At 38.9% G+C, this 27,953-nt stretch overlaps 1 protein-coding gene across 1 annotated transcript in view; it reads right to left on the bottom strand.

Moving 5' to 3' along the window:
* The window catches only part of reps2 (RALBP1 associated Eps domain containing 2), a 32,062-nt gene that overhangs the window by 2,859 nt on the left and 1,250 nt on the right, over positions 1–27,953 (bottom strand). The window contains exons 2-18 of the mRNA XM_042484210.2: positions 21,439–21,562; positions 20,287–20,462; positions 17,489–17,597; positions 15,498–15,604; positions 15,276–15,417; positions 14,165–14,228; positions 12,989–13,157; positions 12,815–12,868; positions 11,901–11,979; positions 11,234–11,299; positions 10,456–10,504; positions 10,221–10,357; positions 9,926–9,987; positions 9,117–9,206; positions 3,541–3,627; positions 3,298–3,431; positions 1,572–1,677 (exon numbers count right to left, since the gene is read on the bottom strand). Of these exons, the coding sequence (XP_042340144.2) occupies positions 1,572–1,677; positions 3,298–3,431; positions 3,541–3,627; positions 9,117–9,206; positions 9,926–9,987; positions 10,221–10,357; positions 10,456–10,504; positions 11,234–11,299; positions 11,901–11,979; positions 12,815–12,868; positions 12,989–13,157; positions 14,165–14,228; positions 15,276–15,417; positions 15,498–15,604; positions 17,489–17,597; positions 20,287–20,462; positions 21,439–21,562 (1,755 nt within the window). The remainder of the gene's footprint in view (positions 1–1,571; positions 1,678–3,297; positions 3,432–3,540; positions 3,628–9,116; positions 9,207–9,925; positions 9,988–10,220; positions 10,358–10,455; positions 10,505–11,233; positions 11,300–11,900; positions 11,980–12,814; positions 12,869–12,988; positions 13,158–14,164; positions 14,229–15,275; positions 15,418–15,497; positions 15,605–17,488; positions 17,598–20,286; positions 20,463–21,438; positions 21,563–27,953) is intronic.

The raw sequence follows: 27,953 nt of genomic DNA, 5'->3' as shown, positions 1-27,953 counted from the left end.
CCCCCGAAAAACTAAAGCACCAAGCTGTGCACAGCAGGGAGCAGACAGTGATGATACTAACCTTCTCCCTGTATGCTGCACGTGTGTAAGGGTAGCAGCAGACTCAAGCAAGTAGCTCACAAGCTTTTATCATTTTATTATTTCTCTGCCGTCGTGGCTACATCAACATCACTTTGTTTTAAATTCAAGACTGAGTCTTAAAATGAAAATGATCCCTGATACACCTTAGAAGAACACCACGCGCATGCCTGAAGGCCGCGACGTCAACGTTTCAACATTACACTCTGGCACCTGGTTTCAAAAGCTGCCAAAATGCTTTTGTCATGTGAACGAAAGGCCAAACCGCAACAAAAGTTTTATGCAAGAACTGTAGCCGTGAAGCCCTTAAATTTGTCTTTGGACCCTTTTGGGGTCTCAAACCCTTGGTTGGGAACCCCTGCACTAAAGAAAAAAGTCACGATGCCACTAATGAATAGAGTCCAAAAACAGTCACAGCAATCTGCACCTTTAAATTAGGAGGCATTTTGTATGAAAAGATGACATTTTGACATTAGGCCAGCATAAAAAGACTCCAAAATTACAAGTGCAAAGGAAACTTTCCTCTTCAGAAAAAGTAAATAAGGTTGGATTAAAGGGCAAAAAAGTCTTTAATTCAAATGTTAGTTGAACTTTAGGGAAAAAGTCGAGAGAGCTGTTCCTTCCATCCGCCCTCCTGTCTTTCCTCACACACCCTGTTGTAGTTGGATGCCTGTCCAGCCCAGACTCTATTTTGAAGAGGACAGTTGTGAATGCCAGTAGCTGTTTGGTATTTCAACAAGGCTCGGGTCTATATAAAGACACATATGCCTTTCTCTGCAAAATTCCACGCATGCCTCGAGGAACCGGCAGAATTAGAGCGGATAAATGACATCCTAGAAGCTAATGAAAGACGAATGTCATTATAAAAGCTTCAAAACGCCTTATTTTGCCTATTTTATTCCTTAGCGTCAGTTGAATTAAAGCTGTAAAAGCGCCGAATGTGAGCGTGAGGGTTTCACTCGCGGATCATTTACGAGGAGAATGACAGGCATGCGGCATGTGCTCCAAATGTGAGTGCGTGTGCCACAGGCAGATCTCCAATGCAAACAGCTCAGTCAGTGCCATTAGTTCAGCTCTGAGTGACGGGCGGGGAGCAGACGGGTGAGCTCGGCGCTTCTCGCCACGTTGGACCGGCGGCAGCATTTGATGTCACACACATTTAAGAATGCGTAGAATTCAGCTTCTGACACACACGGTTTAAAACGTGTGAGTCACTGTTAACACGGACACTTGTACGCTCTCATGCATGTACTGAAAATGTGTGTGTAAAGTCTGCGTCCTTTGATTAAGGACTCTTTCTGTAAAGCATGATCCATTTCAAGGCTAGAGGAGGCAGGAAGGAGGGCGGCGAATGTCAGAAAGTCACTGTGGTCAAGCAGCCGCTAACGTAAACCACACCCGTTCACTGAACGCACTCCCTCAGCAGAATACTGTACACGCAGCGAGAGTCATGGCTGCATCTACGGTGTGTTAGAAACAGAGGATGGGCTGACCTTGAGTTGCTGTTGCAGCTCGCTGTTGAGGCGCGTCAACACTGCGTTGGTTTCCTTGTTTTTGCGGATCGCCATCTGGATCTCCCTCTTCTGTTTGGACAGCAGCCTGAGAGACAATATGATAAACTTTTGTCATGGTTTAAAATCATTGCTACTATTTATTATTACTGATTTTCAGGTAATTTTTTTCTACTTTTCACCTAAGAAATAAAGGGTTAATCAGTTAGTTTGAGTTATTGTGTGACTTTGGTATATTAACCCTTTGAAATCTAAGAAATTAGTTTGATTTGTTTCAAAAACATGGGGAGGAGGCAACAAGAAACAAAATAGGGCAAAACAATTTGTTAAATAATTACCAGAAAATATGCAAAAAAGTAAAAGACAAACAAGAAAATGACCTTAAAAAGTGCTATAAATAATACACATGTATTTATATAATTTTATAAACAAAAAATTACCACAAAAAATTGCACACAAAAAAAGAAGTCAAACACAAACAAGAAAATGACCTTAAAATGACCTTGCTAAAAATGAAATTGAAAAAAATTTGTAGCATAATTTTAAATATAAAATCATTGTAAATACCATTGTAATTATAAATATAATTTATATAATTTAACATAATTGAAATAGACTTTTTTTTTGTTTTTTTTAATTTGTGTGACATTTCTTGCCAAGTTGCTCACATTTCTTTCACTTTTATTTTGGTCTAAACAAGATATTTGGAAATATGATTAGCTGTCTTGAGTCGGAGTGAACAAACAGAGAGAAAGACTTCCTGCTCTCAAAAACAGAGGACACTAAAAAGATCGGATCAAAGCTTCATATCAATCAACCAGCTACTGCTCAGACACCGCTGAGACGGACGGACACTTTCAGTGAGCCGGCTCAGCAAGACGGAGACGGGAGCACACGTGTTGGAGTCATTACGGTGAGACACTGGCGGACACATTGGCGGAAAAAGAGAGCGGAGTGGACTTTCAGAGACATTCTGAGACACCGCCAGAGACACCGCTGGAGACACCAGCGGAGAATCAGAGTGGAGCGGACGTTTGGAGACACCGGTGGAGACAGTCCAAGTCTGAAGTCATTTACTGTGTCCCTTATACATAACTGTAGTTATTTAATTAAATTTCTAATTTCAATGTCAGTGAAATTTCCTTTGATCTTCCATTGCTGCGGTGAAACGAGCGAAACTAAATAGACGGTGAGAGAGATTTAACAGCGTATCCTAGCAACGCACGCTGCTAGGTGATAGCCATAGTAACGTGGCTGTTCACATGAACGGACACTGCTAAGACCGGGCATCGTTAAGACTGGGCTCTGTTGGGCTCTCTCTTCTGTTGGTGCAAAACTGGTCTTAGCTAAGACAGACTTAGGAGTTAAGACCAGTCTTAGTTAAGCCCTGTTGGTCCAACCGGTCCCGCACGGACCACCAGCTGTATAGACTGTACATGATGCTCATACAGCCCCACTTCAAAAACCCACAACTATCCTTTTAATGAGATACACAAGTGTGCTGCTTTCGTTACCATGGATACTTGTTCCACCTTCCAGCTTAGGCCTGCTCCATACTGTGTGTAAAAGTTACAACGTAAAATTGACTAATTATTTTTGTTTTCTTGTTTATTTGATTTTTCCTTTCAAGCAAACAATGTGAAAACACGTCTTTTTTCAATATTTGGTTTCTACAGAAAAACAAACAAAAAAACAGAGTGTGACTGACTTTTGAGCAGGTTTGGTGGGGGTCGGGAACGGCATGGCAGGTGGAGGGACGGTCTCCAGGTTCTGGCTCTCTGGGTGGTATTTCCTGCGGACTGGTTTCTGTGGTGCCTGACTGTGAGGAACTACGATCATGTCCTGGAGGAGAGTTTCAGAAAAAAAGAGCCTTCTAACTCCAACAGAGACACAAACATTTACATAAAATGAAGTTAGCACTGTCCTGACACGTCCACGTTACAGTCCTGACCTGTTTTGAAGCATTTGTCAAGTCTTCGGTGCTTCGACCAAATCTGGAGCGCGGACCCTGTTCCTCCGGTTTCACGCCACTCTCCTCCTGCACACAAAAACACGAGTAAAGTTAAATGACGTGTAAAGATTCGCAAAGATGAAATATATTTTCCTGATGTCACAATGAGGTGAAATAATTCGAGTGAGCTGCTAAAGAGGCAGGATGAAATGTGTCGGCCCTGACCTGATAAATTAGCACCTTCCCTGCAGGGACCGCGATCGAGTGCTCTCCTGCCGCGGCTTCCTGCACGCTCAGGGGCGGCCCTGATAGATTAACGTGCTTTTATTGCATCTCCTTGCTGCATTTCGGCCATTTTTCTCCTCTAGACATAAAGTATAAAGTATCACCACCTGCTTTCATTCAGCAGAGAGGTGAACAGTGCAACAGTGTGAAGACACACGGAGGTCAATCTCTTCATTTATTTGAGTGCAAATGAAGGTTAGCTGCCAAAAAAAGGCATTTCTAAACACTTGACAAATGTCAGAATTGGGGAAACTGGATATGAATCAGATTGTTGTATAAATTATTATTTTATTAATCATTATTTGACCTCATGATATTGTGCCTCTTATTATGCAATGCCTGCACCTTTTTATTTTTGCACTGGACCGGTGATGTGTTCAATGTTTGTTTGTGCGCTTGCTTCTGTAAAAAAGTTGGATGTTGTTCGGCTTAATTTGTCTAATTTTGTTTTATTTTATTTTATTTATTTTTTACCCTTTTTTTCTGACTGTGACTGATTGATGATTTTTTTATTTCTATATAATATATAATTTGTATTTTTTTCAGTATATTTGAATATTGTTAAAATGAATAAATATTTGAACCACAAGAAAAGGCGTTTCCTGTGTATACTGTATGGTGTATGTATGTATGTGTATGTTGAAGAGGGATGGCGGTAAAGGAGCGGGTTAAGTGTTGCTGCCTGTTAAGTTGGATGTTTTTTGTTTGTTTGTTTTTGGTTTAGTTTTCTAATTTGGTTTGATTTTAATTTTCCTTTCCCCCCTTTTTTCTGACTGTGGATCTTTTTATATCTATATAATTTGTATTTTTGTACAAAGTCTAAAAGTCAGTATATTTGAATATTGTTAAAATAAACAAAAAAAGGTATTTTTTGTGTATACTGTATTGTGTATGTGTAGATATGTACAGTATTTGTACGTCTAAGAGGGCTCGCGGTGCCAGAGTGGCTTCCTGTTAAGTTGAATGTGTTTTTTGGTTTTATTGTTGTTTGTTACTGACTGTGGATCCTTTTCATGTCTATGTAAAATGAATTTTGGTATAAAGTCTAAAAGCCAGTATATTTGAATGTTGTTAACATTAATAAAAATTTGAATTTGATTTCTTACTTGGCAGCACTACATCATTTCCCATCTGTTAATTCAGGATTTAGTGAATTTGATCCGATAATTTCTAAGCGCTGCTGTCTGCGTTGCGGTGGCAGCCGAAATGCCTGGGCTCTCCTGATGGTTTAAACAGGCTAATGCTGCTGCTGTAAATCCTACCCAGGGAGCCTAGAAGTCAATTTTAGCTGAGCAACGCAACTGACATGCAGGCGGTCACAAATAATGACCCTGAGATTCACTGCGCCGCTGCATGTGAAACACAACCGCAGCACGGAAACATTTAAAAAAAGGTCCTGTAGTGGACGCTGCAGTGGCATTAAACCGCAGGAGCTCCATCAGCAGTATGTGTGGTCACATCAGCCGTCGGTCATCATGGCTGTCTCACTGCAGTGATGTACGAGCTCAAGACTGACTGTCTCTGTCACAGACCGAAACAAATAACAGCGACGTGCGCAGAGTGTTTTTTTTAATGGGCTGGCCCAAGTAGAGCCCTGACCTATGACGGGGTGTCATTAAGTACGAGTGCTGCTGTGACACACCTTTAATTTCCCATTTTTGTCTCCACTTCTCATACCTGCATTAATTACTGACTTTCTAGTGTCTTACATTCCTGTTTATAGCTTAGTTTAAAAGATAAATAAACCTACTAATCACCACACAACAGAGAGACGCCACACAAATGTAAAATAAAGCTTACATATTTTACCAAAAGATTGTTCCTCCGAAAGTAAATAGTACAATAGCAAGTGCAAACATAATAGAAGTGCCGAAAAATTAAATAAATAAGCCTGTGTGAGCAAACTTTTTAACAATTGTATCAATTTATTTGTAAAATTATTCAGGCTCGAGACTATTCTGGCACTTTACTTCTGTCTCTCAGGTTTAAGACTGAGTTGCACCTTTAAATGGAAATTTAGTTTACTCGTCAAACAGTTAAAACTGAAAGAGGACATCGCCAATCAGAATGACAAATAAGAGCAAAACAACAATACGTGAAGCAGAATATATGAAACTACGTTATAGGTAGAAAAGCTCTTTAAGTCTCAACAGGAGGAAGAGGAGTGATGGCTGTCGGTCGGTCTGAATGTATTTACATATCGATTTCTCGACTCGCTGGAGGAGATGGTGCCCTGGTGTGTGTGGACAGACTAAAAGAGTTTGTATTCAGCTTCTCTTTGCTTTAGAAAACAAAAAACAAAAAACAAAGATGTGGCGACAGCAGTAGCATTTTCACTGGCTGCCGGCCCAGAGTCTCAGCAAGTGACCATCTGCGGTCAGTGAAATGTTTACAGTTTGGAAAAATAGTTTTTATGTGAAGCAAAATATAGTGGCGTCAGGTGAAGATAACAGAAGAAAAAACAAGGTAGGTAGAGAAAAAGAGAAAATGGGGAGGCAAAGAGAAGTTAAATAAAGTGACGTGAAATGAGATAACGTTAAGATAAGTTAAAGAAGAGTGAAAAAGTTTCTAAAAGTTTGTAGTTTGGAAAAGTGAAATAAGTTAAAGGGTAACTTCAGTACTTTTTCCAATCTGGAGCCTATTTTTCCGTGTTTTTGTGTAATTTAAGTAAAAAACAACTTTTGAAATCGGTGCAGTGCTGAGTGAGACGGCTGCTGAAACAGGCTGCAGTGTCGTCTCTCGGGGTAATTATGCCCCGTCAGTTTACGTCCATTAAAAGTGCTTGTTTTTGCACCTGACAGGCTAAGATTATTGTCACAAGAGCAACATTATGGGGAGGATCATTAAAGATCATGACCTTTTTGTTAAAGAGTAAGATCCTTTCTTATTAAAGCAGAAAAAGCCTCGAAACTCCATTTGAATAAACAGTAATTGTTTCATCATAAAACGTATTTCATTTAAAGTCGACAGGAACAAAATAAAACTTTCAAAAACCATCTTGATTCCTCTTTTCACTGCTCCAACAATCACCAACTCTGGTTTGGTTGAAATAAATCCTAAATTCACCCAGTTAGACGTGAAAATATTCTGGTTTTATACCCTCTAAAATTACTGTTTATTTAAATGGAGTCTGGTGGGTTTGGCAATGGTGTTTTTGGGGCTTTTTTCTGGTTAATAAAAATGATCTTACACCTAATCAAAAAACTCTCTCCGTAGGGATCATTTCCAAAATATTGTCAGAAAACTAAAATAATAATCTGAGCCCGTCGTGGCAAAAACAAACACTTTTAGTAAACTGACGAGGCATAGCAGCCCAGAGTGGTTTAAATGAAGCCTTTTTTCTCAGTTTCAGCAGTGTTGCTCAATACTGGACACATTTTTTAAAAAAAGTTGTCTCAATCGGTCAAAAAAAAACCCCAAACAATTTTAAAAAATAATTGGAAAAATAGGGTCCAGAAAAACACTGAAGTTAACCTTGATGTGAAGTAAAGTAAAGTTTGTTTATCTTAGCAATTCAATATAAAAGTTTTATGTCTTTTTCTTTTAAAAAACAGAATAAAATGAACAAAGAATAAACATTATGTGGACGTCTGCAGACATAAATTCACCATAACTGCACACTGAACTGCTCCCAAAGGCTCCCTGCAAACGCCGGTATCAAATATTCACCTTAAACTTAAGATTGACATGTTTTATGTAAAGGAAGCTATTTTTAACGGTGCCCATAGTTCACTCATGCGTCTCTGAGGGGTTTGAGCTGGTATCAGTTTCAGTTTGTCTTCATAAGTGAAAAAAATACACACGGGCACCTTTGGGGATCGTCCAGACTTCTCGGTTTTAATTAAGACTAAGTAAAACATCCTGTGGGAAGACAGAGAAACGGTGATACGGCCCAGACAACACTAATGCAGAGGAGGAGCCGAGGAAACGAGAGAGAGAGCGAGAGAACGTCTGCTGGATTCAATACAGATGAAACCACGAGTGATTAAACAGACGGCCCGATAAAGTCAAACTCAGTAATAGAGGAAGGATTTAAGGGATAATTTGCCATCTGAGATAAGAAAATTGAGACAGTCCGTTTGAATAAAAATCAGAACCTGCAGGAGTTTTGACCTTAAAGAGAAAGTTCACCCCAAAATTAAAAATGCATATTCTTCCTCTTACCTGTTGTTGGAGCCATTAATTCATTTAGTAAGAAGAGAATATTGTAACATTAATATTGACTTTGGATGGTTTATACTTCGGTATAATTACGTGCTTTTTATTAGTGTTAATTATTATTTATTAGTTTCATGATTCCGGTTATTGGGAAAGTTATAATCATGTAAGTATCTGCCGTATTTGTTTTTTGGATTGCACTTTTCCTTTGATCGCTGTGATTATTTTGACTCGTGACTTTGCACGTTTTAATAAGTTGATGTTTTTCATTCACACATTTTTTGAATGTATTTTTGGATCTCAGTGAATCTTTTGTTGGCGTGTCAGTCAGACAATCGACTTCTCAACCACTTTTAGTTTTAGTCCCTTCAGTCGCCACACCTGTAGTGATATTCATCACTCCAGATTGATAAAAAGCTCCTCAGCTATGATGAAAAATATGTTTTGGATTTTGGGGTGAATTGTCCCTTTAAAATGACATCTAATCTGGTGGATGCCATAAGACAGAAACCGTCTCACAGGAGGACGGTCAAATAAATACAAAGGTTTGCTTTGTAAACACACAGCTTTCTAACTTATTGATTAGATTTGGATTATTGGTGAAGAGGAACTGCACTACTGGGACTCATTGAGACGTGAATTCACCTGACGTGAAAATATTTGGAGAAAATCAATCACGACGTGTCAGCAGTTTCACAAGCTAACAACAGACTGAGGCTGAATATCAGACGTGCACTGGACTGTTTTCTGTAACAGGATACAAGTATAAAGCTCTGATAATAGAAAGTGTCAAATGAAGGACAAAGAGAATGATGGCGTCTCAATGAGCGACGCGTCGCGTCAGCCATAAATAAATCCTGGATGCATTCGAGTTTGATGTACGCCGCTGTCATGACCTTTGAGTCCGCTTGTGTCTTGAAATAGAGGCTCGTACATTTGACAAACATGACCTTAGAGACGCGTTTACGCTGATGGAGGGCGGAAAAATCAGGGAGTGGAAAACGCTGGCAATCTGGGAAGGAATTTTGCCTGCTTTTTTTTTGCCTTTCACAGAGATTATTTGCGCTGATGGTTGTTATATTTGCAAACTCCGACTCAACAAATCAGTGAAGAAAATCAGATTGTATGCTCACCTCTTCTCTGAAGTGACTGAAGTCAGCAAAGTTTGGCTGCTGCACTTTATTCTGCTGAGTTTTCTCTGAGACGCTGATAAAATGAGAAACCTGACGAGCGAGATGAGAGGCAGTGATGAACAAAAGCACCATTCATTCACGAGATACGGGTACAGTTGGAGGTCAACAACAAAAGCTTTCACTTAATCTTAGAAAACATTTGTAGACTGCTGTCATACTTGAGTAAAATGTGAGCGAATGGCTTGATTGATTTCTTTCAAAAACAGGGAAAGAGGGCGATGAAAAATTTACAAACAAAAAATCAATAAAATTACAGTTTAAGAAAATTACTTGAAAATTAGCACCAAAAAAAAGAAAAAACAGAAAATTACCTGAAAAAAGTGCTAAAAATAATAATAATAATAATAATAATAATAATAATAATAATAATAATAATAATAATAACTATTACTATTATTATTAAAATATATTTTTCTGGAGCATAATCTCAAATATTTATTATAATAATGATTTTTGAAAAATATATTCATTCAAAAAAACATTTTTTAAAAAATATTATACTTATTTTTTTTAAATAATTTTCTTACGATTCTCTCTTACTCCTTCAGCTAATTTGCACATCATTTTCTTGTCATCTTGCTATTCACGGGAAGTTTCTTGCCAAGATGCTCATTACTTTTTTGCCATGTTTCAGTAAGAATCAAATCAATCTGCTCACATTTTAAAGGTTTAAATTCTTGTGAAAGGCGTCTGAGCAGCAAAAGAAAGCTGATGTCGATTCAGGTTTGAAAGGGTTAAACCAGGCTCACCTGTGAAGTTGTCGGTCTAGGAGGGAGGGCTGGAGGAGGAGGCAACCATCCACTTTTTACACCTAAAATCCAGACAAAATATCACTGAGCTGTAACAGAGTGAGCCAGATTTGACTCTTAAAACAGAAAAAAACTGTCGTATTTTCATATTCAGACACGGATTTGCACTCTGAGCCTCTCACCTCTCACACTGAACAACAAAACCCACCTAGCTCCATTTCCCCTTTTGTTCTCCCGTGAGAGGAGAACTGTCGCAAATAAAAAACAATGCAAAAGCTCGAAGACGGCGTCGCACCTGGAGCGCCCTGCTGGAAGAGCTTGTTGAGGTCCAGCGACGAGGCTCTGGAGTGGGTCTTCTGGGGTCGAGGCGGAGGGGTCGGCGGCTCCTCTGCTTTCTTCATCGCCTCCTCAATAGAAGTGCTGGAGTACGACCTGGATGTGAGGTCACGTTCGGACAAACAAAAGGCTTAATGAGGTTAAGGAGCGATGCAGGAGTTCAGAGCGCTTGTATTTCATGACTTTAGGTTTACCTGGGTCTAGTTTTGGTCCTCATTTGTGGGTCCAGGTCGTGAGGCGGCTCTGTAAATGAGCAAAGGCACGTCAGACTTTTTCTGTCGTTTGAACTGTTGTAAATGAGAAGCAGCCACTTCCCCGTGGAACCACAAACTGTAATTTCATGTGTGCAAAGGAGCTCAATAAACATACGATCTCAGCATCATTTTTGAATTTTTGCCAAAAGCAAGCCTTGCAATTGTCTTCTTTTTTTCTTTATGCTGTTTAAAAACATGTACAAACAATAAAGGCAGCACTACAGCATCAAAATAATCAATAATAATCAGACACACACACAAGAAATCCCTCATATGTTCAGTGGACTGTCCCTCTGCCTCGCACGCAAATGTGTTTCTCCAAAAGCCCTTAAACAAAAAGTCAATGATGATAACTAAACAATGATTATAGAGTTTATTATACCTAATATCACAAAACATATGCAAAAAAATAAGCTCAGCACCACAGAAGGTATACCAAAATATATCAAACTATTCCTACTGATGCACCCGAATACTGCACTGTGTTTTCAGAACACCGTTTATTTCCATTTCTCAAACGTTTGTTTAATAATTCACAAACTAACTACATATTTTCACCGACTGTGACAAGAATCCCAACGCAGTAAAAGTACGAGGATACTGTGGCTACATGTCAAAGCTCTGACACACGATGAGTGTACAGCATGTACAAGTATTCACTTACTACTTACTTACACACTACAGTTACCAAAAAGAAAAAAGGAAGTTTTAATATCACCTAGCCTCTCGGGAAGTTGCAGAGTCCGTTTCTCTTGAGACGTTGTCACCCTCTTCACACCGGCTTCTGCAGACACAGTGACAAAGACGTCGGAGCATGAAGATCCTGCTGTCCTGACATACTCTGATTTGCTTTTTTTTTTTTTTTAAAAAAAAGTTTATTTATTCATCTTACAGGCACGCTACAATGAAAATAAGTGAACTTTGTTAACATTTTTTTGTTTTTTCAACAGAACCCCCATCCCTCCTATCACCTACACAGAAATCTTACAGCTACTGTAGAAAATGAAGACATAAACAATCATAAATAACACATTATCCACTCTTTCTTCCTTCTTAACATACTGGTTGAGTCTGTAACTTGCAGACACTAATGCAAAACTACCTCCGGCTGCCAAGTAAAATATGTTGACATGTAATGGCAACGTATGCATCATTGGAGGGGAATTCATTTATCCTGTTATGTCTTTAATTTGGATATATAGTCAATCACAGGGCCCTCCATCTCTGCGGCTGATACCTCAACACTCTGAAAGTCACAACAGAACAATCTAGACTGATAAACACTACAGGTGAGACATAAAAGATAAAGCATAAAGAGGTGTGTTTTTGATTCTGGGGTGAACTGTCCCTTTAAATAAACTGCACTATGATGCATTTAATTTTACCTTGTTCACATGATTCCTCTCTCAGCTCCTGTTTTGTTGCAGTCAGGCTTGGCTGCAGCCTCTCTATAATGCTGCGATCCTAGAAAACAAATAAATATTAAAAACTGATGCTCTGTTCAATCATTGACAGAAACACGACATGCGCTGTGCATTTTAAGGAACAACTCGCTTAATCTCTGAACTCAACATGTTGAAGGGAAAGATCTTAGACTAACATGGAGCGGCCTCATATTCAGCTCATTAGTGCCCCCTACAGGCGCCAAACAGGGACTCCACGTTAACTTTATTTAACTGTGAAATATATATGGCTTATATATATATTGTGCTGCAATTGGACATCTTAACAAGTATTTAAACCTTCCAAATCCATGCATATGGGCATAATGCATATGAGCAACATGGCAAGAACTGTTCCAAGAAATGAGTAAATTCAGAACTTTATTTTTATAAAAGTTAAGGAAAAAATGTAAGGAAAACTATATTTATTATATAACAATTATATATTCAAATGGTTCTACAGGATTAATATTATTATTATTTAAGCACTTTTTTTCTATGTAATTTTATTAATTCTAATTAGTAATTGTATTTTTTTAAAGAACCTTGGGGTAAAAATGTCCCAAAAAACATATATTATAACATATATATAACATATATTTATAATGATCATAATTATCTAAAATATTTTTACAGAAACATTATTATTTTTAATCACCTTTTTTGTTTGATTTTATTCTACTTTTTTTTGTTTTGTTTTTTTTCTTCTAATTTTCAAGTAATTTTCTTGTACTTTTTTTAAAATAATTTTTTCTTCTTCGGTTGCTCACTGCCTTTTTCCTAATGTTTCTGACAGACATCCAGCAGATTTGCTCAGGTCTCAAATGGTTAAACTTGCATAAGAGTATGTAGTTTACCATGTGACCGGGCCTCACTTCAGCATCCTCAAAGACAATAAGAGGCTCCGCACTCTGCAAAAAAGCACAAATGTGAAGAGTCTGATTTTAAAGTAAGAGTAACCAGCAATCCAAAATAAACAGAGAAAAGTTCATGAATGATCCAGATAACAGATTCACGGCTGTTTCCTTCACCTCGGGAGTGTCCGGTATGTCCTCTTCCTGCTGCATGAAGCCTGGACGCAGCGTCGGGGGAAGGCTCTCTGGGAGCGGGTAGCCGTTCTTACGTGCTACGATCAAGTGAAACGCTGTGCAGAACTCAGAGAAAGTGAGAGCTCCGTCTCTGTCCACATCGCTCAGCTCCCTAAAAAAATGAGATGAAAAAGTGACAACTATCATAATATCATTTTTGAAAAAAATGGTGTTATATTGCTATAAATATTGTGTGTGTGTGTGTGTGTGTGTGTGTGTGTGTATTTTGTTGTGATTTTATGTGTAAAAGACGTTGTAAAGCTGGTTTTGATAAGTGCTATAAAAATAAACTTTATCATCATTATTACCATTATTATTTTTATTACAATAATAATAATAATAATAATAATAATAATAATAATAATAATAATAATAATAATAATAATAATAATAATAATAATAATAAAATGAGGGAAACAGCTAGCCTGGCTCTGTTCAAAAGTAACAAATATCCACCTCCAATCATCTTTTTAAACTTCCCTGCAAAACCACAAGATGCTGCTTTTCCACCTTTGTTTTTGAAAAGATTTTTGAAACTATCTGTGTATTGCATATTTAAATAAATCAACTAACATCAAAGGAATAGTTTTGTGTAAACTAAGCAAACATTTGGTTTGCATGGCAGAAAAGTCAGAAACATGGAGTAAGAGCTGGCCTGGCTCTTGTCTAAAGGTAACAAAAAAGAAAATTAAAATGTAAAAATGACACATTGCACAGAGCGAGGTGAGCTGTTCCTCAATATTTCTAATTTTTATGTTAAGCTAACTGTCTCTTGGCAGCAGCCTCACATTTAATATAGCCTAAATGAGATCTTTTCATTTAACTCTTGGCGACAAAGTTAATAAGAATATTTCCTGTTTGTAAAAGTATCCTTTTAAAACTGTGAGTTACATCTTATTATGAAGTAACTGATATTCCAGTACAGATGATAACTTTATATTTTCCAGTTAGGCTACCTTTATTTTGCTCAGTCACCATCGTTGTCGACAGTGGAGGACAGTGAAGGTCTGCACCTCTAAATCGAGCCCTCTGTCTGAGTCGGTGCGCACGCTGAGCCGCTTGGCTGATAAACACCAAACTGACCCCAGAACAGAACAAGGACAGTGAGTCAGCACTTACCAAATGTGGGAGAGTTCAGGTATGGGGAGCTTGGATTTTGTGAAGAAGTTCTTCGCAATGGTTCCTAAAAAAAATAAAGTGGTGAAATAGTTTGGAGGATGTTCAGTTTATAAACAGGTGATATGATCTGTGTTCACTTATAGATTTATCAGTTTCTGCTTTATATGGATGTGTTTAGGTATATGTATACATAGAAACAGTATATAAGTACAAGCAGTGCATTTATTGGTGATAGTCCTATTGTTATTATTATCTGGGTAAGATGAGGAGGGTTTTTTTTCATAATCAGTCAACTTTTTGTCTTACTTGTTTCTTTTTTTGTGTGTTTTATTTGATTTTACGGAAATAATCAGATGAGAGTTTATTATAAAATTATGCTCACTTTCCTCTACCCATCTTCCACAACCGCCCTCTACCCCGTGGCCCGAAAAATTTAAGAAAATAATAATAATAATAATAATAAAAAAAAAAATTAACATTAATGTATGAGGCAAGATAAACACATTTAAAAAATGACATAAATAAAGAAAAGGAAGGGAAAAAAAACAGTTTTCAAAGATTTACATGATTTGATGCCATATTGCATCAAAGTTTGCGTTCGAGATCTAAGCAATAACATACGTGGCAAAAGAAGATAAATGTGTTATTATACACATTATCAAACAATAGTACCTAAAGCTGCCACTCTGGCCATAAAATTTAGATGTGGGTGCTATATTTAAAAAAAAGTCCTGACTGATGTTGTTGTGGGATGTAGACTGAAAATTCATTTAACTGATGCAATGATGTGGGAAGGTGATGCACTCCCTTGTGGCGTGTTATCTTAATAAAATAAAATAAAATAAAATGACATTTTCTCTTATTTATTTATTTAATTCATTTAATTATGTGACTTAGACATAACAGGTCATTTTAAGCCAGCCGGGGGAGGGCAGGGTTTCCATCTGGACTATAAATACCGACAAAATTTGTCAAACATATGAGTACATGTGGGCGAGATGCAGCTATGTATGATTTATTATTAAACCCTGCACAAAACTAAATAAAAAATTGATCACAAAAAAAAGAATAAATTCTGAACAGGTGCAGCAGGAGGCGGGGGGACACGTACCCAGGATGAGAGCCCCCAGGTCAGGCTGCAGGCTCTTGAACTGATTGGTGTAATACTCCAGCTGCTCCTCCGTGATCCTCCAGGGGTCATCGTCAGAGTAGTCTGCTCCTCCCTGCTGGTCCAGCCGCTCTGATGAGGACGCCTGGGAAGATGCACAAAAAAATATCACGAAGACCAAACGAGCTAGAAAGAATTATTTACACAAACAAACTCCGTCTTTACCCGAGCCATAGCAGGATGCTCCACAGCGGCTTTGGTCCCGTAGTTACTGGGCGAGGAATGCTGCTCCAGCTGAACGACCGGCCGGGAGGAATGTTTGCTTTCATATGCTGAAGGATCGGAAGAGAAAAACACGTTTTTGGTGGAGGAGAAACCTGAGACTAACGTGCCGATTACACCCCGCAAAAAAAAAAAAATAAAAAAGTGATCAGAGAGAATGAGAGATTCGCAGATCAAAAGGAGCGTGAGGGAGAAATCAGAGCTCCCCGTTTTGAAACAGGTGTCAGAGATGCAGTAAAAACCTCATATTTTACATTTCATCTCTGATTTATTATACATGACTACTGCAAGACATCTTGCAGTTTTAGTCCACTGCCGTATTTCGGTTACCCACATCAGCAATCAACGAGGAAAACACTTCATCAAAGAGACTGCGAGCACGTGTGATGAGCTTCAGACGCTCCGAACATGCTGAATTAGGGTTTATTTACTCTTTATTTGCTAAAAAAGTGCATTTCTAAATGATGAAAAAGTGTTTTTATCAACAGCATAAGCCTGAAAACTGAGCTAAAAAACAAAAACTGAGTATGAGATAACTTTAAACTCTAAAGGGACATCCTGGTTGTGTAATTGAATGTCTTTTTTTTCTAATTAGAAAAGGTAAAATATTCCCTGAGAGGCTCATCTGCCAGTTTCTACAAAAAAAAATCACTTCCTTGGAAATACTCTGACCTCTTTGGACCCCATCTGATTCTCACTGCATCTAATTTCTTGGAATAAGCATCTTTCATATCTTTTCAATATATATTTTTTGTTATTTTTGTGTTAATAACATTCGGGGCTTTGAGGTGTGTGGGTGGGGTGTTAGGATGAGGTGGGGTTTTGTTTTTCTGTTCTACCACAAAGAGGGTGGGGAGGGAAAGAAAACAACCAAAAAACCCAGTGGAATATATATTTGCACTTCGTATTTGATATTTGTACAAAACTGGTTTCTAATTTAAAAAAAAAAAAAAAACTTTAAAAGGACAGAGAGGAAAATTTAGGACTGCAGGATTGCAGCGAGCTGTTTCTCCAACGCTGTTTGGCATGTCAAAGATGGGCCGTTAGCCCAGCACCTAATGCAAGCTCAACTTTTTTCTCTAAAAACTGAAGACTGAAACATTTGGAGGTTTTTAATGGCAGCTGAATTATACGCAGACTTCTCCAAAACCAATGGGAGCAGTAAGTTTGCCCTTTAGAACCTGAAAAAAATTGGCAACTTAGCAAGAAATGATCCCAAAATGAGAAACAACAAAAAAGCCACACGAAATTTAACTAAAAAATAGCAAAACAAATCTCTAAAATAAACAAATAAATACTCTAGAAAAAAGTGAATGAATAAATAAATGAATAAATAATAATGATAATAAATATCCTTTTATATATTCTTTCTGTAACATCATTTTAAATGCATAATTACAAATATATATTTTTCTTGCACTCTGAGGGACATGTCTTGCCCAATTACTGATAACCTTTTTCCCTGTTTTTGAAAGAAGTCAAACCAGCGTGTTCAAGTTTCAGAGGTTTAAATGCTTGTGAAAAACGTCACAATGCAGTACAAGAAAACTGTTGTTGATCCAGGTTTCAAAGGGTTAAACGGGTAAAAAAAAACTGAATAATGGAGTTCCACGTTAAAAAATCTCATTTTTTCTGACGCTCTCATCATGGAAGGCTTTGAACTGCTACTAACACACAAATACGCCTAATCAGAGCCAGTTTAGTTTGTCCGTTCTGGGCTACTGTAGATACATGACTGTGCAACATGGTGGTCTCCGTAGACCAGGACCTGCTCCCGGCTCATTCTAAGGTAACGGAAACAAAACAATTCTTATTTTCCAGTGATTATACACTAAATAAATCACACTTACCATACTGTATTCCTAAATCCTGCAGACTGGATTTAAAAATCAAATGGATGGGGTGTATCTGCACAGGACTGGATGCTGTCTTACCGATCTGCGAGTCGGCCCCGTTCCTCTGCTTGGCGTACGGGTAGCTGCGGTAGGTCAGCGGGGAGCGAGGTGGTGACGTGCACGGTGATCGTGGTGGAGACCAAGGTTCCTTCAGAGACAGAAGCGTTATTTCACACGCACAGACGTACGCGCAGCGTCTGTGCAAAGACTCACAGCTACTCTCTGAAAAGATCTGACAAGACGCTGGAAACCGTCCCACTCACATGACAGCGTGACCGAATTATGCATTTTAATGAACAGCCTGTTTCAAATCATGCCAAAATGTAGATCAAGATGAATTCACTGACACCGTTCTAAGGATTTTTTTGTCTAAGGAGTTTTTCCGTTATCAGTGTGAGGGTCTAAGGACGGATGGATGTCGTACGCTGTAAAGCCCTCCGAGGCAAAGTGTGATTCGTGATAATGGACTTTACGAATAAAACTGACTTGACTTGACCTGTAACTGTCACAATTGAATGTTTTTTTCATGGCAATTGGCTTGGGAAGGTGCGGTTTCCTTTGCATCTTAACCACGAGGCCATCATCCAGCAGCTCAGTTGGTAGAGCGGGCATCCTATGTACAGAGGCCACAGCAGCCGTAGGTTCGATTCTTCCTCCTTTCACAGCAAAGCTGTCCTATCCCCAATAAAGGCAAAAAGCCTAAAGAAAAATCATCTTTAAACCACTAGGCCCCCAGGAACCCCCCATGTTCCAGTTTTGAGGGGATTACAATAAATCACATCTTAATCCTAATCCAAAAAAACAATATGTTTCTTTTTTTTTGTTGCTTATTTTTGGAAAGAACTTTTCTGCCTTGATTAATACAAAGAGGACAATAGAGAGACGACAGAAAGATGGAGACAAAATCTGCAGTCCTTTGTGCAAATATGTAATCCCAAATTAATCTGAGGCTAAACGCTGAGTTCTGTATTTTCAATCTACCTGATTTCACATGTTCTGGTGTCTAAGTGACTAATGAAGACAACAATTTTAAAACTGGTCCAGTGTTGAGCGAAAGCTGCAGCTGGCAGCCGTGAAACAGGCTGAAATTTAATGTTATTGGGCGTTTATGCATCATCACTTTATGTTCACTAAAAGTGCTTGTTTTTACAGTCTGACACCATTATGGAAATTATCTCTACAGAGATAGACTTTTTTGTCAAAGATTAAGATCCTTTTTAACCTGAAACAGCTCTAAAATCATTAAACCCACCAAACTCCACTTAAAAAAACAGTAATTTTATCATCCTAAAACAAGCTTCATTCAAAGTCGACAGAAACAAAATAAAACTCATAAAAGTCGTCTTGGTTTGTCTTTCCATTGTTCCAACAATCATCAACTGTGATACGGTTGGAAATAATCCTTAATTCACCAAGTTAAATGTAATAATGTTTTGGCCCTGTCCATGCTAAAATGACTGTTTATTTGTATGGAGTCTGGTGGGACGGGCGGTGGTGAGTTCAGAAGCTGTTTCTGGTTAAAAAAAGGACCTAACTCTTTAACAGAAAGGTCCATCTCTGCAGGGATTGTTTCAATAATGTTGTCAGACACCCAAAATAACGATCTGAGCCTCTCAGTGGCACAAACAAACACTTTTAGTGGACATACATCGACAGTGCACAAATGCCCCAGGTGGTTTCATTGCAGCCTGTTTTGCAGCTGCTGACTCAGCAACACTGCTCAACACTCGCCCACCATTGTTGTTCCCATTGGTCAATTTAACACAAAAATATGAAAAAACAAGGTCCAAGATGAAAAATACACTTTAACATGAGGCTTCGGGGGTCTGAATTAATCAAATCAAGTGGATATTTTAACATTTTTGTCTTTTTAGTACAAGACTTTTGCACACTGTCCGACGACCTTCATCAAGTAAAGCAATACTTCATCTGGTGAAGGTCTGAGGACCAAAACATTGTATGCATAATAAAGTTTATTGCAAGTAAAAGCATGTGTGGGAATTCTCTTTTCTCCACCTTTGCACTATTTACTCCTATGCACCAAGTAAAGTATAACATATATATTTTTAGTTTACTTTCTATGCACCTGTATATAAGTTTTTCAGGTGTGCATGAGCCTCCACATTATAGTTTTTAGTACAAAATGTTTGTAATTTTGCTTCGATGGCAGCTAAACGTGGAAAAACTGTGCTTTTCGTCTATGATCACTTAAACTGAAATTGCATTTGGAGGGAAACTGCCAGTTTGATCAGGATGCTTTTAAATAATTACAGCAAGAGAAACCTGACTTTTGTTTAAAGACTGACTCGAAAAATTGTGAGCATGTCCTTAAAAACACCATAAAAACAGGGCTTTACTGGCGCTAAGAACCCAAATTCAAGCCATTAATGCCAAATTCTGACCCTACTGCCAACGGCGGTTATTACAAGTTGCTGGCAGTATTTTGTTGCCTCTTCAGTCATCCAACTTTGGTGATCATGTGTCCGCTCTGTCTGCTTTTTCGGAGCAGAAACAGTGTAATCTGTATCAGATTTCTTTAGGTTTGTGTTCTGGGTGTCTGCATACTTGTGGCCGGTCTGGGACCTTGAAGGAGGCTTGTCTTTCTCCTCTAATCTCTCAACAACGAGGCCTTTCTGCTCTGATGATTATAGCCGAGTGGAATGTCTTTGCTCAGTGCGCCGATCGACTCTGAACGTTTCCTCAGCGGTGCAGCAGCCCCTCAGCGCTGCTCTGAGACATCATTACAGCGGCGCACGATTTATTCTAAAGAGAGTTTATTCTGTCAGAGAGAAGCTTGTAACAGATGAGAGCGGAAAGAAATGTCATCCCAAACTCACCTTCCTCTCCATGTTGGCCTCCAGGTGTCTGAAGGTGCTCCTGTCTGCTGGAGTCCAGGAGACGGGGACAGCTGCAGTCCCACACTGAGCTCCCTGAACGTCTACGCTCGGAGGGACGGCCGAGTATCGCATCTCTGGTTCATTCTTCAGCCCAGCGAATCTGGGCAGAGGTAGATCTAAACGGAGACAAGAGGATTATATGTCATTCTTGTCTACACGTTTATGGAAAAAATTTCAAAACTTTCCATGACTTTTAAAGGACCCGTAATATTTTCTGCCCCACTTGCATGACGGTTTTTTAAACGTATCAGATTTAAACAAAATTTCATCGAGCTGGCATACACAGGGAGAGAAGGAACACAAGGACAAAATAACGAAACGCATGGATAAATTTGAGCTACGTCAACTACAGAAAATAAATTTGCCATTATGTTACAGAAAATTACTCTGACGATTTAAGTACACCCAATACTACCCAAAAAGACATAAAATTACAACAAAGCACAATAAAATTACCTAAACACACAAAATTTCTAGAAAGCAACACAAACTTACCTAAAAAAAGACACAAAATTACTAAAATGCAACAAAAAAATATACAAAATTACCACAAAGCAACACAAAATAACCAAAAAACCCCATACAATTACAACAAAGACACAAAATTACCTCAAACAAACTAAAAATGATGCAAAACCCCAAATTTGTGTGTCTTGCTTTTATGTTGGAGGGGCCCTTTCTATATCTGTGCCCAGGGGCCCACTGTGTCATAATCCGCCCATGTTTATACATCTTGTCTGATCATTGGCCTCCTGCACGATGACCTTTGATTTATTTTAAATTAGACTGAATTAATCAGGATGAGCGTCTTTACGTGTCGTATTCAGCCGCGGCGAGCTACGACTGAACCACGCCCTCTGAACATACTTTTTCTAATAATCCGCCGTGCTATCACGTGCATCGTAGAAAACAGATTTTCTCTCGGGTCAGGGTGTGACTGATTGTGCGTTCTTGTAATAAGGGCAAACCCACTTAGCCCTTTCCACGCGACTCCCCTTTCATCCAGATTAGACCAAATCCTGCCATGTTCAGATAATCTCCTGATCCCCTTTTGCTCTCAGAAGACGCCTCCTCTCCGAGCAGCAGACTTACTGGTGGTTACGCTCTCCAGGTGGACGGGCAGACCGGACTGGGCGGCCGCGAGCAGCTTCAGGGCCACAAAGAACTGAGGAGTACCGAAATAGCCCAGACGCTTCGCTCCGCACACCTCAGTCACCTGAAAGACAGTTTACAGTCAATTTTAAACTCCAAACAGATATTAAATATCATCTTTTATATTGCCTACGATGTATTCCTCTTTTCAGAAACATAATCCAAAATCTTAAATGTGTGATTATTCTACATCATGGTCGAGATAATGTGTAGTGCAAAATAACAGGCTGTAGTCACAGAATAAAGCCAGAAGAAACAGAGTGTAAAGGATCAGCAGCACAGTGGGATCTGTTTATCCAGCACTCCTTTGATTAGAGGTACAATGACTGCTTTGGGGGAGCAAAGAAGATTAGGATTATGAAGCACAGAAGAGGGAAAAAAATCCCCAAAATATAACTGAAGGAAATGTTGTTATGAAGAAAAGAAGAGGCTCTTTGTAACTGTGCTGATGTGAACACAAACTCCATCTGTGACTTGAAATATACGAATCTGTTCAATACAGTAGTGAAACAAAGAAACCTTGAATAACGGAAATTCCTCTGTCATGAAAGTATTAATGGTTTCTGGTAACCACACACACACACACGTACACACACACACACACACACACACGCACACACACACACACACACACACACACACACACACACACACACACACACACACACACACACGCGCACACACACACACACATGGCATGGCCCCTATGCTTTCACTAGTCCAGAAATACTCAACTTGCTTTGCCTTGGGAAAAAACAATATTAATAGTCTTTGTTAATATATAAACTAAATAAATTGCCTTTTTTTCAAACCTTTCAACATTTGATTTCTTCACTCAAAAGGCTAATCTCGTCACAGCTGCCCCTCACATGTCAGGTACACACAGGGGTGTTTCTAGGATTTTGGGACACTGGGGGCTTAACCAAGACCTCTGAAGGGGGTTGTTAAAAGATTATTTTGGGGGCTTTTGTCTTTATTGATGGGACAGCTTTAGTGTGAGAGGGGGAGAGAGAGGGGATGACATGCAGCAAAGGGCTGCAGGAGTCGAACGATAGCATTGATTTCATTGATTTAATGTGAATTCCAAAATGTCTTGTTTGGTTTCTCTGTTTTTTCCACATGAATTCACTTTTTTAGCATCACTGAATGTAGTTTTGATTATTATTAGGCTTGGAGAAGTAGCCCTATAAGGCCCATCTGTTTGGACCTTTCCAAAACTCAATAAAAAGTGCATTTAAAAAAGAAAAAATAATAAAAAATTGTGCACGATTGACAAACAGAGAACCTCAAATCCTCAGGAGCTGGAAGACCGTTGGCTGACTGACTGGTTCTTCAATAACCAGAAAACTGCAACCAGAATCTCTGAACTGTACTTTGTCAAACCATTTCTGACTTCCTCATTGATATTAGGTGATGGAGAAGACATTGGTTGTAATTTAATAGTGTAATTATACTCCCATTCATTTTGATGATATTAAATTTCATCCCTTTGTCGTGATGTAAAAACAATTCCAGCAACTCAGTTTGGCAAAACTGATATTTGTCATTATTATGAAAACAGCTGAACACATAGAAAACAACACAAAAGGAGGTCCGAAGTGCTGTTTTAGCTTCAACACGGACGAGGTGAAAACAAGAGAAAAGCCTCTTTTGGCAACAATGGATTAACGATAGTTAACGCTGAAATGTTTTTAGAAACATACAAGATTCAAAGGTTTTTCAAATCCTGGAGGAGTAAGAGAACATTTGTTTAAACATGTTAATGAAATATGAAAGACGGGAGTGTTAATACTCGTCGTCTAATGAGGTCGAAGGGCGGGAGGAGTGCGTGTGGCTTTATGAGGCATTATTTCTGCTTGACCTGCATTGTTTTCATTTAACAGCTTCACAGAGAGATGAGACCTGAAACTGCTACAGGTCAGTGAGACAGACAGACGGGCAGGCAGACAGACAGACAGACAGACAGGCAGGCAGACAGGCAGACAGGCAGACAGGCAGACAAGACAGACAGACAGACAGACAGACAGACAGACAGACAGGCAGACAGACAGGCAGGCAGACAGACAGACAGACAGGCAGGCAGGCAGGCAGACAGACAGACAGACAGACAGACAGACAGACAGACAGACAGGCAGGCAGACAGACAGGCAGGCAGACAGACAGACAGCAGAGGAGGTCTGCAGTGTTGGTGAGTCCACCTGAGGTCAGCTGAGAGAGATTGATGAGATTATTTCGGGAGCACCAGTGAAGGCCTTGAGGAAGCAGCCCGGCAGGTCTGGTCTGATCTGTGGTCCGGGGGGGGGAAGTTATTTAAGGAGGATGGAAAAATGCCAAAAACATTTCAGCGCGCATAATGTCCTCACTAGTATGACTGTCGGCATGTTAATAAATCTGCCCTGTTGACAGCGTGAAAGAGGAAATCAAGTTTAAAATATTAGCCTTGTTAGTGCGCTGGATAACAAGCAATGATAACACATTTTAAGAACCAGCTTGACCACCTTAAGGTCTGTTTTTGCATAATTTTTGATGGTTCTGTTGGTCATACCAGCTTGCAATGGTCACGCTTGCTGGTTTGTTCATTGAAGTTCCTGTAAAACTGAAACCAAATCAACGTCCTTGAGTATAGAGAAATAACAGTGTCATGAAGGGGAAGTATGAAAAGCAAACGGCATACATCAGTTAAACCTACTGTCATTGGATATGCATAAAGATAAATGTGCACACCAGCATGTTTGGCTGGTGGAAAAGACCAGCAAGAACTGGGTCAAAACCATTCTACACCATCATCGATCAACTAAAACCAACTAGAACCAGCTACCAGCATAAGGGATGGTGGCGCATGAAGATGCAGCAGCCAGTAGCTCCTCAAATTCTTGCTACTTTTTTGCTTCATTTTTTTTATTTTTTTTCTGTTGAAACACAACTTTTCTATGATAGAGAAGCACTTATCAACATTAGGGAAAGTTGTGTGGGATTTTGTACTAAATGCAGCAGATCGTGAGAGGATTTCCACCAAGAGCATACGCTGAGCGACCAGTCAGACAAGAGGGGAGAAACAAAATCGAAAGCACTGAACAAAGAGAGGGAGGAGAACCAGCATCAGGGCGAGGCTCACCTGACTTGGACCGAGAGCTGTTCCTCTACCAAGCCTCCCTCTGGCTAATGTCCGGTCACAGGAGAATAAAGTGGATACGATGTGATTGAGGCTCACTCAGCAATGACAAATCATAGACTACTCTCAGCACGTCTTCACAGACACATGGTTAACTCCTAACATCCTGGATCAAGCTGTTGCGATGGACGAACGAACCTTGTTCAGAGCTGGCAGGACACAAGACTCCAATGCAAATTTAAAAAATGCACTGCAGAAATTGTATGATGCATCAGCAGCAACATGCCTGAGCAACTGGACCGAACGGACTTTTCGTACTTTTCAACTCCAGATGAGATGTAGCAGGATTAAGAACAAATTGTAATTTAATTTGTTTTTAAAACCACATTTAAAATTGGCTTGTTGATGAAGGAAACTGGGCGAACTTCTGGGTCGGCCTACAGAAAAACGTAATTTTGAGGACTCTCTATTAGGACTCACTGTAAAGCTATGATGAATGTCTTTTTAAGATTTTGTGCCAATCCCTCAAGTAGCTATTAAGATGTTGGTGAAGACTCTCAGTCATCCAGGTCATGGCAATTCTAGGTGCTTTATTACAGACAACTGGACGTGCTCGAGTTTCTCGAGTAATGTTAAGATATTTCACACGATGAGTGAATTTCCGATCTGCTGATGGTGCTGGAAGAACAGTCAGGGGATCATCAAAGTCATCAGGATTTATGAAAATGAATGTCATCCAAAAATTCAAATACCAGCTGACTGATAGTGATAACTATCACATGAGCTTCACCACAAGAAACGAAACAATGCAGCTGATCAAACAAAGATCAATGTGTGTATCCTGGATGTGACACCACCAGCGGAGCGACTTATCAAGCACACGGCCGCGCCTTATTGAGCCAGACAGGTTCCACAGCAACGTCTGTCAACGTGTAACTCAACATGTCGCCATATTCAGCACATACCAGACTTGCAAGCAGAGAAAATAACTAAAGCATTGTCAACTGAACATTTAACCCTTTAACAGGCATTATACAATGCATATTAAATTCAATTAGATTCTATTTTTATTATATTAAATTGACTATTTCTTTTTTCTACCAAACAATTTAAACAGATTTTGTTACTAGATTAATTATTATTGTATTTGTTTGTTTGATAAAGTTACTTTCATTTTTGTTTTTTTATTATAAAACATTGACACTTTTTTTTTTACCTTATAGTCGATTTTTTTCTAGATTCATTTTTATTTGTATTGTTTGTTTTTTTTATTTGTATATATTTGTTGTAGTTACTTTTATTATATAATATCGACTTTTGCACTTTTTACAATGCATTCTACTGGGAGAAAAAAATATTCATAAATTGATGCAATTTGTTGCCTTTTTCTACAGTCTATAATCTTGTATATTTTTTTTGCAAAGGCATTTCTTAGTGTGACTGTTGCTTCTATTCTGTTCTCCAAATAGCTGCTGTGGCTGTTATCACATTTATATGATAAAGAGAAACATTTGCTGTATTTTAAGTCCATGAAATCAGCATAACAATGGATTTCATGGCAGCGTGATGGTGGGACGAGATTCCACAGACAGTCCTGACAGCTGAGCAGGAAGACGTGTTACGCTCGTGCTACTTATCTGCCGTAAACACAGGCGAGACATAAAGATCCTTCCTCTGTAAATCTGGTCAATCATGACTCAACAAAACACACCTCTACACACACGTCATGGTGGAAAATTCACCTTGTTTGGACAAATATCAGAGAGTATATTTACAAAAAAACCAGCTCAAATCACAACGTCTATGTCATCATAAACCGTGCAGGAAACACACCATTAACAATCCATTGATACTGTTTGACACAATGACCCAGAAGTCAGCACTGAGTCCAAGAGTGATCCTGCAGGCATCCTGCAGCCGCGCCAAACACGGCTCAGAAGGCTGTGTGTCAATCACCCCCGCAAGGTGGCGGCGATCCAGGCCGGACAGGAAGGAAGCGGAGCTCAATGCCAAACTTCCTGACACCCACACAGAGACACAATGGGCCGCGCTCGCCGGGAGCTGACCCCCACGGGACTGTGAGTGGCGTGAATGGAGGCAGCAACCTGCTGCGTTCATCTGGGCTGGAAAAATATGTTTATGTGCCTGTGATGGGTCAGCGAAATGAGTCTGACTCTGGAGTTCTGGAGCCAAAACTTGGAGCCAAAGCTTTTGGCTCCAAGTTTTAGCTCCTTAACTACAAATCATGAACATATTTTTCCCGATTTTGTTCAAAAACTGCAGAGTTTTAGATATTTTCTTCTCTCCTGTTCCAGGCATGCATTGTTTTCCATTTATTTTTTTGGGGCTGTATGAAAACCACAGTGAACATAACGTACAAATTTATTTCATAGTCACATTATTGTTGTGTGGTTATAAAGTTTGAAAAGTTTGGGAGAGTCTGCACTGCATTATGTCATGAAATGTAATTTTAACAGAAATCAAAGCAAACTTAAAGTAACTGTGTAAGTTTTGGAAAACAGCAGCTTTTTTGGCCACCGGTGACTTTACAAAATAATTCAAAAACTTGTAGCACCAGATGGGCCATAATGTGGTGCTACAAGCTGGGAAAAGTCAAGACATCGAAGATGATACATGATTATGCATCTGTATATATACATATGCATTATATACATTATATACACATGTGTATATATTACAGATACTGATGGTAATAATTTAAGATTTTTGTATAAGATAAACAAAAGTCAATTTATACAGGTGTGTAAAAAGTAGTATATATTATGGTGAGAATTGTAAATATTTAGGTATGTGTACATTTGTACATATATGATAAGCCTTGAATTTATATGGGAACATTTTTGATAATAGTTTCATTCTGTAACAAAGGCGTAGGATTAAATAAATTTATATTTGTTCCTTCTCCCTTTCACACAGGTAAATTGATGCAGTTCGCAGACAGAATTCATTATGCCCTTTTTTTCTTTACATTTTGTTGATATTTTTTAACTACTGTTTGTTGTTGTATTGTACACGTTTGAAATAAATACATCAATCAATATCTTGCTCAAGTTTGCTATTGTTAATCTTACCTGTTATCTGTAATTCGAGATCATTTGTTACCAGCCAGCTGCCACATTGTGGCGTGTACGTCATATTATACTGTGAAAAAACTGGTCATGTGTTTATTGGTTTGGTGCAGCACAGTGCATTCTGGTAATTGTAGGTTTTATACCTTTTGAGCAAAAGTGAATACCACAGTCCTTTTTTATTTTCTTTTTTCTGGTCATGTACCACCAATCTCAAATGTTTTTGTGTCTTTCTACTACCCAGACGACTAGTT

Source organism: Plectropomus leopardus, chromosome 5 (genome assembly GCF_026936395.1).
Source record: "Plectropomus leopardus strain MGB_pleo_1.0 chromosome 5, ASM2693639v1, whole genome shotgun sequence".
NCBI classification, from domain to species: domain Eukaryota; kingdom Metazoa; phylum Chordata; class Actinopteri; order Perciformes; family Serranidae; genus Plectropomus; species Plectropomus leopardus.
This window is presented reverse-complemented; position numbering and strand designations above follow the sequence as displayed.